General features: G+C 39.8%; 1 protein-coding gene across 1 annotated transcript in view; it reads right to left on the bottom strand.

Annotated features, from left to right (window-relative positions):
- The window catches only part of Lmo7 (LIM domain 7), a gene marked incomplete in the record, with an annotated part of 227,110 nt that overhangs the window by 23,566 nt on the left and 188,568 nt on the right, over positions 1–14,976 (bottom strand). The window contains 4 exon segments of the mRNA XM_029567275.1: positions 4,215–4,520; positions 6,287–6,713; positions 8,369–8,511; positions 10,783–10,900. Coding sequence (XP_029423135.1) covers positions 4,215–4,520; positions 6,287–6,713; positions 8,369–8,511; positions 10,783–10,900 — 994 coding nt within the window.

The following is a 14,976-nucleotide window of genomic DNA, read 5'->3' as shown; positions in this document are numbered from 1 at the left end:
AAATAAGTGGTCATCTTCACCACACAGAAAAACTGAATTGAAGCCAATGAAAGTACAGAATCTACTGCTATATAAGGACAGAGAGACAAATGACGGGCTAGATATTCAAATCACTAATTGGGGATTTTTTTTAGTTGAATAATAAAAGACAGGACAGTGTTTTAATAAATAGTCTCAAACTACATTAAAAATATTCTGTGGGAGACTACAAGTGATTTTCCTTTTCCTCTGGGTGTAAGATGAAGGAGAATGAGCTTGTGCCATACAGAGAAGAGCCTCCCAGCATAGTAACCAGAACTGTGCCCCAAAGGCTGTTCTGAGTTGAACATAAATCTCTAAGCATGTCAAATAAAAGGACAGATAGACAGTTTTCTGATCTGCAAACATGGAAGACAGCCTTCCCATGGGTATATTCTGGCAGACTGCCCTGTCAACCCTTTGAACAAAAAAGAGGAGAGTATGGACAATTACAGGTGAATTCCAGTCACTACCCAAACATGCTATTGAACATTGGTTTTCAAGTTTCTTATAGTTGAAATTCTACTTTCAAATGACAACCTTATGCAGTCAGGCTCCTCCCCAAGATATACATACATATGTGTATGTAAATATATATGTGAATATATGTATATATGTGTATATATGTATATGTGTGTGTAAATGTGTATATTATATATGTATATGATTAAAGTAGGTGAAGGTTGTTGAAGTAGAAGGGTTGCAGGTTCCCAGGTTGCCTCCTCCTTCTGGAATTCCCCGAGGTATTTCTGTGGAAATACCTGGCTTTCTGTACTACTGGATTACTCCCAAGACTCCTTACATATGAACATAACTATAATTATGTTCATAAATGAACTACACAACAATGATTTCAGGTAGAATCTCTACTACCTCAACTTTCTCACCAAATCAATATTATACAAAGGATCTGAACTACAGAAAATGATAGGGAATTACCTTTTGAACTAGACAGAACAAGAACATAATTTACTGAGGGAAACCTAGATTTCTGATGACTAATAAACTACCCAAAGTGGTTTCAGTTGTCTATGCCAGAAAAGAGAAAATAACATTTATTCATCAACGACTCAGGATTTAAAATAAAAGCAATATCCCTCAAATTAGGTACAATTTGAACAGAAGTACCCACTGAAACCTAAGATTGTCTACCAATTGTCAGAATGATGAACCAGAAGAAGACTCTAATTACTTAAAGACAAAGATGGCTTGGTTTCACAAGAGTAGAAATTATTTTTCCAGAATTGATGAACTAAGATTTTCATGTTACCACTGATGAGAATTAATGAAAATCAGAGTCAATCTTCTGTACTAACAATTCAGAAAATTGCTGGTATCTCTCTCATGCCTTTCTGAGAGAACACAAGCTCCACATTTCACAAATAAATTCAGTTCAGGGGAAGTTTTTACGAACATATACTACCTTTCCTCAAAATGATTTTAAGAGTAGGCATGCTGGCAGACTCCAGCAAGACCCTGTTTCAAAATATAACATGACCAAAAATGTGTAGCTCTATAGACCACAAGGCACTTCCATTCCCATTGGCTCTAACAGTCTGAAAACAGCAATAGTAAAAATAAGTCAGCTTGGGCCTGGAGCAATGGCTCAGCAGTTAAGAGCACTGGCTGCTCTTACAAAGGACCTGGATTCAATTCCCAGCACCCACATGGTGGCTAGTAACTGTCTATAACTCCAGTTCCAGGAAAATCTGACACCCTCTTCTGACTTCCACCAGCATTGCATGCACAGGTACACTTACATACATGCAAGCAATACACTCATATACATAAAATAAAATAAAAACAAATAATAAGTCAACAGATTACAAGGAAATTGTGTTGTCTGGACACTATAGAGTAGTTTGAACATATGAACCCATAGCACTTATGACAGCATGTACAAGACCTGTGCAAACTCAAGCAAGACAGGGGCCCAGCATGGTTGGGGGAGGTGGTCAAGAAGCCCCAGCCCTAGCTGAGATTCTTTTGGCATTTGATGGATGCTAGGAGAGAGCGAGTCAGTTTTTCCTACTGGTGTGATGCCTGGTAGGTTGACCAGACCCCAAGGGACAGACCCACATCCAAGAGTACTTGGGAAACACAAATTAGACTCAATAAGCTTTAAAAGAAAAAAAATGAAAGAAAAGGACAAATAGTGATAGAGGACATGAAGGGAGTAGCAAGGTGGGGAGGAGAGGGGGAAGGGTCTGAATATGATTAAAATACAGTGTATGAAATTCTCAAATCAAAAGTTAAGAGCCAGGCATGGTGGTGCACACCTTTAGTCTCAGCACTGCAGAGGCAGAAGCAGACAAATCTCTGTGAGACCAAGTCAAGGCTACCATGGTCTACACCGCAAGTTCCAGGCAACCTGTGGCTACAGATAGACCTTGTCTCAAAATACCAAAGAAAATAACAAAATAAAAAATAAAATCAGTCAGCACTAGTGACTAATGACACAGAAGTCAATCATGAGATGTGAGCATTCATATAGAAGAGGAAAGTACTTAGCATCAGGGGAGTTGTAGTCAGGCCTATGTATCACCAGCTTGAGGAAGTCATATAACTGAAATCTCAAGTACTTCACCAGCAAAAACAGGGATAATACTACCTACTTTGAAGTTTACTGAGAAGATGAAATGAAGTATTTAAAAGGTGTCAAAGCACATGGATGATGCTCAGTACTTCTTTCTCTTTTTTCCCTTGGAAACAGTATTAAACATGATGTACAGTTTCCAGACCAATTCAAGAAATGCTATCTAACTTATATACTTAGTTCAAAAGCCAAGAGGACACAGTTACCCTTGGTTAGTACAGTTCCAGGACCTCTGTCAACAGGGAGAAAGATGGGGGTTTGCTTCCCACACTCCCAGAGAGCTGGCTCTAGGTGAAGATGTGACTTAAAAGTATTAAGCTAGGATAAGGAAAGCCCCTGCTATTTAAAGGGGTTGTCAGTACTCGGGATGGATCTCAGGCAGAAGCAAGCGGATCTCTGAGTTCAAGGCCAGCATGGTCTAAGCATGGTCTATATAATGAGTTCCAGGACAGCTGGGGCTACAGGGAGACCCTGTCTCAAAAAAAAAAAATTACCTAAGTGTTAACAATAATTATTTCTTTTTTTAAAACATTATTATTATTATTATTATTATTATTATTGTTATTCCTATATTTCCCAAGTGTCTTGGGCACATAGTGCCTTACAGTCAGGAAACCAAAGTTTAAACTTTTAAAAGCTTTTTACACATATTAAAAACCTAATAAAACTAAATAAATATATTGTACTAAACTTTTTCACATAAAACTACTTTATTCACATGTTATTAAAGTTACATATTAAACCTTTGCATTGAAAGACAAATGTGTTCTAAGGCACAGGGAGGCATATTCCAAATCAAGGAGCCATAAAAACCTCTCCATGCTAAGGCGGTTTATGCAGCTATCAAGTTGCTTAACAGGAGTTTGGGGGTTTTTTTGTTTGTTTTGTTTTTTCTAAGCTTTGTTTGCTAGACAAAGACTTTTAGTAGGTTTTACATGTAGTCTAAAAGAACATTTATAACCTAATAATTCTCCTGAAAGTTATCTGTAAGGATTTTAAACAGGAAAAATGACAAACACTCCCATTCGTTCCCAGTCTGATGACATATTATGTTTAGTCTCCACACGTTAGGGATCACAATTGTCAAACTGGAACGAAACCTCAATGTTCCCACCAAGACACAAGGAGTAATTCAAAACTCTGGCCACTCTAAAGTACAAATTAGCATTAAAAGCCACTAGAGGGTTAAGAGAGAACAAAATGCTGTGTCCCTAGTGGCCAGCATCCATCATGTGTATCAATGTCTCCTTAAGATCAGTTAATTTCCATGGAGAGACTGGTCCACCAAGTCTCTAGAGACACATCTCAAGAGGGTTATCTGGGATATTTGCTCTGGAAATCGTTATTGAATATGTTAAAGCTGTAATGAAATGCTTCTTCTAATCATGTGGTGATTAAATAAATAATAATAATAATAAAAACCCCTAAGAGTTAGAAGGGACCTGTTTCCTCCAAGATCTGCTAAAAAATAAACCATAATAGAATTTTGCATAATATGAATATCAACCTGCATTATAACAGCTAGAGGCTGGAAAGATTGTTTCCAGACCGAAATCCTTAGGTACCAGGGCCAGATGATAACGAGCCCTCCTAAACTCACCTGGGACCTTGACGCCTCCCTCAGTGGTGAGGTCCTTCCTTCTCCAGAGTCAGACACTGAATCTAGACCGGACATTGAAGAGAGTGTTGTTTTTGAAATGGTAGCCTGGTCTTGAGAGAGAGATGAGGAAGGGGGTGTAGGAGACGGTACCCTTGCCATATCTTCTACTGTGGCTGCCTCTCTTTCACTGAATGAGCTTGAAACAAGTTGGCTGGCATCAGGCTTCTGGGCAGGGGCGCTGACCAAATTGTGTTGAGTTCCCTTGGCAGCATCAACATTTCCATTATACTTCCATCCAGCATCCATCTAAATAGGAAACACCATTTTTAAAGGCGATATTCTGCTAGCTTTAGTGTCTTTCTTAAAAATGGACTCAATATTTTAAAGCTACAAAAGTAACATACTTTCCACAGCAGAGTAACTATTGTGAAAAGCCTGGAATACATTTCTTTACACCTACAAATATGCACCTACGTGGGTAGAATTATTTTAATAAAAGCATTAATATGCAGACTTCTGAAACTTGTTTTGCTTGTTCACATCACTCCAGATCAACAGACAGAACTCGAAACTAGTTCTTTCAATTGTTCAAAATACCATCAATCATTTACTCATTTGATGTATACTTAAAATTACTTAAGCTTTCCCTCATTCCCCAAAAATATTGTAACCAATTCCAGTATCTCTTTATAACTGGAGCTTTTATATTATAGCCCAGATTCTCCATAAATTTACTGGATCAAAGCTTTTATTATATGCAGTATCTATGTATCATTTCTACAAGGAAAATTGTCACAATATAATCACAGGGTACATGAGAACCTGTTTCTCTGACGCCTCACAAACACGAGAACGAGCATTTTAAATCTTTGTCAATCTGTTGGGTGAAAAGTTGTTTACCTGATCTTTATGCTAATGAGGCTGTGTGCTTCTTTGCATTTTATGTCAATAAATTTCCTCTCCACTTCCAGTTCATTTTCTACATCAATTTCTAGTGTTTATCCTTCCCTTATCAAGTTATAGAAATATTTTATACCTTAGCGTTATCCTATCTAGAATACATTTTGATAATACTTTTCTTGACTTAAACTGTCCTATGTTAATGGTGCCTAGCATAGAAGTTTAAATTTTATGTTATCAAATAGGCCGAAAGTTCCTTAATACAGTGGTCAGGGGTTTCCTGGCTAATTCGTGCAGGCTTCCTTTGTCCCAAATACTCTAATTTTTGCACACATATATATTTTTACTGATTTCAAGAAAAGTTTGTACAATGCATTTTGATCATGTTCAGCTTCCTCTCCCCCACTTACTGCCCCAACTTCAAGTCTTCTACTGTTTGTCTTTTTAAAATTTAAAAGGCCTATTGAGTCTACGTTTCCCCAGTACTCTTAGATGTGGGCCTATCATCTCAAAAATCTTAATTTTCTAAAATCACATTTATTTCTTCTCTTCCAGATTTTGAATTTTAAGATCTAGATTAGCAGACTAGAAACATGATTGATTTTTAAGACTGCATTGCTCCTTTTACATTATTCAGGTTAACTGTCAGGTGCACAGTAGGAACCACTTTGGTATCAAGAAGGATGCTTCAGTCTCCTATATTATTCAAAAATCCTAACAGAAATATAAACGCACATATCTGAATAAAAGCATACTCAGAACATCAAGTTCTAAAGTGGGAAATCAGGATAAAGCAAAACCTCATATATATGACGTGAAGACAAATTTAGATTAAGCCATATGAAACTGCTCTTTTGTAGGTCAAAAAGAGCTGACTGCTGGCAATTTCATAACGTTCACCTGAATGCTTTACATAGCCGTATATGAAAAAAAATGAGAGGAAAAAATGCTCTGCCTTAGAATGCATCCTACTCATTCTTTAAAGTTTATTCAACCCTGTACCACAGCCGTTTTTAAGCAATAAATTTCTCTGGGATCTAAATTGGCATGAAAGCTGTTTGTATGTGCCATCTACATTTTACACATCCAGTACCTACAACTCTGGCCTGTGCACAAGTTCCCCAACCCAATGATCAGGAGAACAGATTAAATGAACCTGCAGCATTTTTTACCGTGTAGGATCTGGGGAGTGATGAGATTCCCCTTGACTGGGCGCCAAAAGGTCTCGCTGTAACCACAGATGTTAACCTGACTGTATCAGCTTTCTGGTAGCTTCTGGGGAGAGAAGCTGAAACCTGAGTCTGTTCCATTCGTGTATTTGCTGGAGGCTGAGAAGACAGAAGGTCCAGATGCTGTTCTTCTGCAGTGCTGTTAGAAGGATGCTGCATTTCAGCTGCTGTACTGTCCTGTCTATTCGTGAAAGTTGTGGCATCTTCTTTGGGATTCTCACTGAGATAAGCTGCTCCCTTCTCTTCCACTATCTCACTCTGGTAGCTGCCTTCTGACAGAGTCACTGTTGGAGGGACCACTTCATCATCCAAGACATCATCAGAATACAACCTCCTCCTAGGAACTGTAGACTCTTGATTTCGGGATTCCCTTCACAGAGAGAAAGGCACTGTCACCACAAAGTTACACATTTGGCCCAAGAAGCAGGAAGGCAAGAACTAATGTGTAAATGGTTACTGACTGGACATAATAATCAGCATGACAGTAATAGACTATGATGACATAATTATTTTAATGCCTCAACTGAGGGAGGTTATGATAACTTGACTTTTAAATATAAGGGCCCTTAGATATCTTAAATGGATATTTTTAATCATAACAGAAATTTTAATAACAAAAGAAACAAAATTTAACAAAGGATTCTTCAGACTTTTTATTCACAAATTTGTCTTCCAAAATAAAACACTATAAATAACTCAAAACCAATTTGAACCCACCAAAGTTGTGCTATATAAAATTTATAATGAGTCAGGCATGACAGCACAAGCCTTTAATCCTAGTACTTAGGAAGGAAGAGATCTCCATGAGTTCAGGTCAGCCTGGACTCTGTAGCAGGTTCCAAACAAGCCAATGCTACAAGTGAAACCCAGTCTCAAAAAAAAATTTAAATATATGAATAAAAATAAGAGTGCCGCGTGTGGTGGCGCGTGCCTTTAATCCCAGCACTCAGCACTTGGGAGGCAGAGGCAGGGGGATCTCTGTGAGTTCGAGGCCAGCCTGGTCTACACAGTGAGTTCCAGGGCAGCTGGGGCTACAGGGAGACCCTGTCTCAAAAAGACAAAAAATAAATAAATAAGAGCACAGAGCCTGGCTTGGTGGCTGACACCTTTAATCCTAGCACTTGGGAGCCAGGGGCAGGTGATCTCTGTGAAATCAGGGCCAGCATGGTCTATAAAGTGAGTTCCAGGCCAGATGGGCTACAGGGAAATCCTGTCTCAAAAAGATGATAAATAAATAAAAAGCACAAAAGACAGGCTTTTCTGGAGATCCAATCAGTTTATAGTCTCTTGGAGCATGACAGAATTCTACGGACAGTAATTACAGATTAAAAGTTACTGTTCATATTTATAGCATTGATGAAATCCCTCATCTTGCAGTCAGTAGGGAGTACTTAGCTCTCAGACTAACTGTTGTATTTAAGTGAATGAAACTCTTTATCATTGGCATTTTGAACACAAAGGATCTTTGTTTATTTCACCTGGCAGTATATTACTTCTTTGACATTAGTCTTAAAGCATATTTGCTTTCTCCCTGACCTATCAATATTCTCCAGGTCCACATAGCACCTGTTCACAGGAAATTTAAATTTCACTTTTATCCTACTATGTTACAACACAAAAAATAAACACATTTTATAAATTTCCCAACATATAATTTATGTTCTATGACTAAAACTCAAAGAATAATTATGCTATATTTTATACAATTCAAAGTAAAAGCTGACTGCGTTTGCTCATTCCATTCTTAGACTCACTTTAAAGGAGAGAAAGCAGTTTTATCTTTGTACCAAATACAAAGCCTCCTACTTCTGCATTGGAATGTACAATATGAAACAAAGAAATCCTGTTCACTGATGTTAAGCACTCTTGTTAACCCAGATGACTACTACTTCAGCAATATTATTTTAATGCTTTGGAGTCAGCAGCACCCTGTAGATACTTGATTGCAGTTGAAATTTGGTGAACACCACAAAGCCTTCATTACTGACACTGGGTCTCCAAACATGAGGGGTGTCCAGCCCTTACCTGTCCTGCAGCATTTCCTTGAATGTCTTGGAGCTTCTGTCAGACCTCTCAAGAGCCTGCTTTTCAATCTCTTCCCTCTCTTCCTTTTTCTTTTGCAGATCTGAAGTGTAACTTTTCCGACGATCTTTCCATTTTGCAAGGTCCTGACAAGAAATCACATCAGCCCGGTCATACCTGAATTTCTCCACACCCTCTCCTTGCAGCAAGAGCACCCTGGAGTATCCCATTACAGTGCTGAGACCATTTGCTCCCACCTGTGCCAAGCTGCCCTAATTTTGCTTTTTATAGCCAGTGTTTCTGTACTAAGCCTTTATCTCTTATATTTGTCTAAAACATGACCCATTTTTATTTTCCCAGAAAGTGTCACCTTAATGCCTATTTCTCAAAGAATGCTGAATGCTTGTAATTAGCTACAGGTTAGGTCAGTCAGGAACTATTTCAAATTCATTTTCATTTTACTCCAAAATCCTGACTCACACGCTCCTTAGGGTGATAGAAACACTCCTGTAACAACTTAGCTCAAGTGTGTCTTACTAAGGTATATAGTTCAATCCCCAGAAACATATAGATGCTTAAAATGTGGTTCCCTTCAACAGACTGAAAGGAAAAGGTAGATTGTAAATAAAGGTCAGTGACTAGTGCAATGGGATTGCTCAGGAGAATGAGGGTCCCAAAGGAAAAGGGGACTTCACCTACAGAAGGGGACATCTGTAGATGGTCCTCTGGCGAGATCACACTGAACTGCCCATGACTGCAGAGTGTGATTCCACATGGGTCAGGGCAACAGGGAGCATCATGCAGGCACAAGGCAACACCTGCTTCTCACATCCCCAGAAATGTGCTCTAACCCAACCAAGTGACCCCAGGACAATCTATCTAACTTGGGTTTTCAATTACCCCTAGTGACACAAACCAGTCTGGATACTCCAGGGTTAAGAGATTTTGAAAGCTACAAGGTTTTCTCTTTCCAAATCAGAGAAACACCATGCTAAGGATTCTAAGAGACATTCCAGTCCAAAGGGAAGTATATCCAAGGTCTCAGATCAAATCAAGCCTCACCCCCAGGACATGCAAAGCAAGTTTGCTTTATACCCTTCCAGAGAAGACAGGGCCATCCCTGCTTTTTAAACAACCTGAACCAGTGTGAACTATTTCCCCCAAAGAAAGTAGTACCCTGAATATTTACCTGACCCCATCTAATGGGTAGCCCACCCTCAATATTTTCATACCAAAAATTCACCTTATATTTTAACAAAGTGATACTGAATTACCCAATAGTTTGGGTTTGTTTTTTTTTCCAGTGCTGGGAATTAAAATTAGAGTCACAAATTTTAGAACAAGTGCTCTACCATTAAGCCACATCAAGAGTCCTATTTGCTCTTTCTTGATCATTAAATTGGATTTCAAATTAAAGATGCACTAGAATTTATCAGTGTAACCACATGCAAAGGTTCTGTGTCACTGCAAGAACTATAAAATCTTTGGAAATTGAGGTTTTCTCGATCTCGTCCATTTGTTCATACGATCACCCAGCTCTCTTACCATGAAACTATTCTCAAACTTCTTTGGGTTTACTACACATGATTTATCTAATATAGTTCTTTACAGTCCTATAATTTATGTTTCTTTAAGATTGATTTTGTTAACTTTAATTATGTGTATGTGTGCATGTCTGTGTGTGGGTATGTGCATGTAGGTGTCAGAGCTGGCAGAGGCCAGATCCCCTAGAACTGGAGTTGCGGGCAAGTTGTGAACCAAGCTCTGCAAAGGTTCTGTGCAAAGGAAGCAAGTATTCTTAACCATTGAATCATCTCTCCAGCCCTATTCCTGCAGTTTATAAGAATTAACTATATTCAAAAGAAAAAAAAAGTTATACTTTTTTTCTTTAAAGATTCAACTAAAGTTTAAGTCTATATCCATATAAACATCCAGATATGTCATCTCTGTTGAAATATTTAATTTTGAGTCACATTAGATAGACTTCAGCAAAAATATTCCTGTGATATAATTTCTCCCATTCTCATCAAACTAAGAATCTTTCCATGTCTCCCTAACTAATGTCAAGATCAGTGCTAGATCCTGCTCCTCTTCAAACCCAACCCTGAGCAAGAGTCTTTTCCTAATAAAAGCATAATTAGCAGTCACACCCCAACTCATACACTAACTCAAGTCAATGACTACTATACTGCTCGAAAGTAACTTCACTCTGAGAACTCACAACAGACTCTCTTCTACATTTTTAATAATGGCCTTTAAAATATATAATTGTAATGGGAAAAAAGTTTTGGAACTCTTCGATCACATTTTCTACAGAACTGAGTCCTATCATAGCAAGGAGGATTGTCCTTTAAGTACGCTGACTTCCTTTTAAGAAAAGCACATTCAGTCCTCCCTCCCAGTTCAAGAACACTCACATCCTGCCATTTCTGATCTTGTTCTTTCATTCGTGATTTTATTTTCTGCATCTCCTCATACCGCAGCTGACGCAGATTCTGAACATCCTCTGCACTGACGTCACTCATAGACTTGCTCCTGCAACAAAAATACCCAGGTCACCGAGGTCCCAGGGCCAGCCTGAGGGCTCCAATGGAGGTCGGGCTTCTGTTTAGAAATTCCACCTAAATTTCTATTGCACTACCTAGATGCTTCAGTGAAGGTATCACTAGAACAGCACAACTCAGATAGATGGTGTTTTTCCGAAACACAGAAACAGGAGCCTGACGCTCAATTCAGATGTGAGGTATTTTTCACAAAATGGCCAGAGTAATCCTGAACAATCCTAAACATAATAAGCCAATATTCATATGTGGAGATGTCAGCACATAAAAAGATCACTGCAGAAAAAAATAACCATTAGTCACTAGCATCACCTGTTCGTATTTTTCTGTCCCACTCAAAGATAACCTATTAAACTTTGGCTGCTTTTCTAGGCACATGCTAAATAATTTAGTGATTACCTGATATTTTCTCCTCAAGTTCAATACCATGAAAGATGTGCTGAGTCTTCTCAAAGATTCTCTAAGATCTACTGTACCACTGGCTGGACCTGTTCTCTGAGGACCACAGTTTCCCACAGCCTATCAGAACCACCTCAGTTACCCTCTCCTTCATTAACACAGTGTTCATGACTCGGCTTGGAACAACAACAACAACAACAACAAAAAAAATGTGTGGGATGGGATATACTCATGCCCATATGCATTAAGAGAACTGGTATCCTGTAGCCTGCACAGAGGAGGAAGAGAGATGATGGAAAGTCTCCTGGAAAGGCAGGAGTCAGATCAACATTGAAAGCAGGGCAGATTGAGAAAGCCAGAGTGTTTATTTTGATTAATTAATTAGTTAATTAATTAATATTTGAGACAGTCTCCTGTAGTTCCCGCTGGCCTGGAACTCGCTATGAAGACCAGGCTGACCTTGATCTCACAGAGATCCGCCTACCTTAGAGTACTGGGACTAAAGGTGTGAGGCACCCGTGACGCCTGGCCAGAGAGCTTTGAAAGGCTGGCTACCCCAAATACTCTTCCCTATTGTACTTCTGAGTTACTTCATTGCAACTGACTATACTTTTAGTTGTGTAAATAATTCTACCTTACCTCCTTGGGCACTTAAACTTCAGGTTCTCCTATCACACATTGATCCTTAACTGGCTCAGGAATGCAACTGCAACTGCCATGTAAATGACTCTGAAGGAGACAGCCTAGGACCTGCCCTTCCTTTGACTCTTTTCCAACTGCTATGAATAGGCATTTACGCATAGATATCCCCTTAGGCACCTCAACTGCAAGGAGGCCCACTGAAATACTATCTAGAAAAGATTTTGTATAGTGTGCCTCACTAAAGACAGTTATTGTTGATGTAGCCAGTCACAATCCTGCTTTTCCTCTTGTAGTTAGTGGTGATACCTACCTTCAGTCATCCACATGCGAAACCTAAGAGCCACTTTTCACTTTTGTTCCTCCCTTCTCCCCACTTTCAGTTAGCTATCTTCTTGTTCAGTGCCTCTCTCATTCCATTTCAATTGCCAATAGTCTAGATCAGGGCACAGGCAACCCTCACCTGGGTTTCCAAAAGAGCTGCTTAAATTCTCAAAGAAAGCCTTTCCTCAAATGCTCCCTCCAACTCAAAAGTCTTTCCTTCCCCAATGCCTATCTTTTTAAAAATATCACATCATGGGCTAGGCTCACTCCATAGCCTCCTACTCAACACTTATCTTCCTCATCTCAAAGTCAACTCTCTCCTTCCACACTTGGGGCCAAAAATTTGGGAGTCATCCAGGTGCCTCTCTTATACTCACAACACTGATCCCACCCATAAATCCTGTTACATGGCTCCCTATTTCTAGGATATAAACATTTCTCACCTCCTCTGCTCTCAGCACAGTGATACAAGCCATCACATCTCCCACCTGGAGAATCCCAATGATCTGCCTGCTCCTACCCTCTAGCTCAACATGCTCAGCAGAGTAGCCAGAGAGACCTTTCTAAGTTACAGCCAGGTCTTGGCACACTCAGTCCCACCCTCCAGCTTCTTTCCATCTCAAGTTCAAAGGAGGCTCTTCCAAGACCTGCATGGCCTGACATTATGTGGTTCTTGCCTGCCTTTCCACACTCATTTCCAACATGCTGCCCTGGTCTCACTCTTCTGCCAAATGGCCATCTTACTCAGGCTCACCTCTTGCTTCTCCCCTCACTCTTCAGTCTTCCTGGAATACTCTTCACACAGTGACTTCTCTTTCGCTTCCAACGTATCTGCTTAAATGTTTCAATGCTTCCTTCCCTAACCGTCTTAGAAGACACAGCAAATGCCTCTACAGGCTTACTCCACCTTTCCCCTCCTTCTTCACCCATTTATTGGCACAGAAGTCATGTTTATTTACATGTCACCTACTGTGTTCTTTAAGATTAACAAGAATTACATCTGATTTGTTTGCTGGTGTATCACTAGGCTTAAAACAAAGGCCAGCCCATAGCAAGTGCTCCACAAATGTGTTCGCTTAATCATCTAATAGTATTTTACCACATGGATAAAGGGATAAAGTCTTTCTGGGCTCTTCCATGTGAAAAGTGACCTGGTCCTTTCCTCAACTTTTCTAGGGCTTCAGCTACATTTTTTATGGTATTAATACTTAGTTCTGTCCTATACTGTGTGCACAGACATGCCCAGCTCATTTCTCTCATAAGCCATATGCTACTTGGAAGGAAAAAGTATTAGCACAGTATAATGCATGTAGATATACTCAGTACCTGTGCTAAGAACGAGGTAAGTCACTGCATAGTCAATCACATAAAATATACTAAACACAAAAAATTCAAATTCACTCTATGGGACAGCATTACTGCTCTCCAAAGTTTTATAACATTATATAGATTTAGTGAAGAATTGATTACACAGAGGATATGACCATACAAGTGAACATATATGAATCTACAAATGTATATCTCATGATCTAGAACTGCATATCAAACTGAATTGTGTAAATATGAGAATATAAACTCACTTATGTCATACCTACAAAGAATGAGGCTTTTGAGCTAACAAACAATATTCAATAAAAACTGGGAAGAAAATATCCAGATCCAAGGCATGAAGGGAGGCCAGTCACTCAGCATGTGAAGCTGCCAAAACTCCAGAACAAAACGGAAATGCTAATCCATACTTCAGTGTTTTCATCGGAAGCAAGCTGAGCCATCTGTACTGGGCCAGAATCCCCATGGCTGCTCTCTTACTTTCCTCCTTCTGTGCTAGGTGGCAGTACCATGCTCTCTCCTATACAGTGTGCCAGTCAAAGGTGAGGCTGCATGTCTTCCCTGAGTTCACCAGCACTGAGTGGAGCCTGGCCCCCATGAGGCACACAGCATGAACAAAGTGAGCCAAACACTGGCTAAAGCAGACAAGTCCTTGTAAAGGCAGAGATGTGAGCACAATCTGTTCCCTAGGGTATATAACGTCACTCCATTAACATGGGAGTACACTCCATAGCAGGCCTGGGCACCAGCAAGAAACAAGGGGGAGGGCTCCAGGCACAGCTGAAGCCTTCACCTACTGAACACACCGAACTTCCCTTCTCAGAGCCTCAGTTCCCCAACTTAAACTATGGTAACTGGGTAAGGTTGTGCTGATTCTACTTTTTGAAAATACAGTGCTATATACCAATTCTTATTGAAGCCAATATGACTGGATGGGTCCCCCTGGAAATTCTCTAAGCTGTTTCATTAGAGAGGTGGCCATAGGCCACACAGATGAAATCTAGAACTTTTAAAGTCTCTTGGGCAGATGATGAAGAATTCTTTCTTTATCAGCGCTAACAGCATGATATTAAAGCCCCAAGGCTTCCCTGAGTAGTGGCAGCACTGCCAAGCAGTCTCGGTGAATTACTTCATGAGGCAAAGCCCCTGTAGGTTCTACCACTCAAGAGTCTGCATCCTTGGGAAAGCTGCAATCTCCATTTCTCTTTCTCCATGTCTGTGAACACCTGCCTGTCTACCTCCCAGAACTGATAAGCATGGAAGAAAGAATCAGAAAAACTAGGAAGGGCAGGTCCAGCACCCACTGTTCACTGGTAAGTCAAAGCAATTTCTTACAATCATCCACCTGCTATGCTTGGT

The sequence above is a fragment of the Nannospalax galili genome, unplaced genomic scaffold (assembly GCF_000622305.1).
Source record: "Nannospalax galili isolate Female #2095 unplaced genomic scaffold, S.galili_v1.0 scaffold181, whole genome shotgun sequence".
NCBI lineage: Eukaryota > Metazoa > Chordata > Mammalia > Rodentia > Spalacidae > Nannospalax > Nannospalax galili.
The sequence above is the reverse complement of the archived record's forward strand: the minus strand, read 5'-3'. Positions and strand labels throughout refer to the sequence as shown.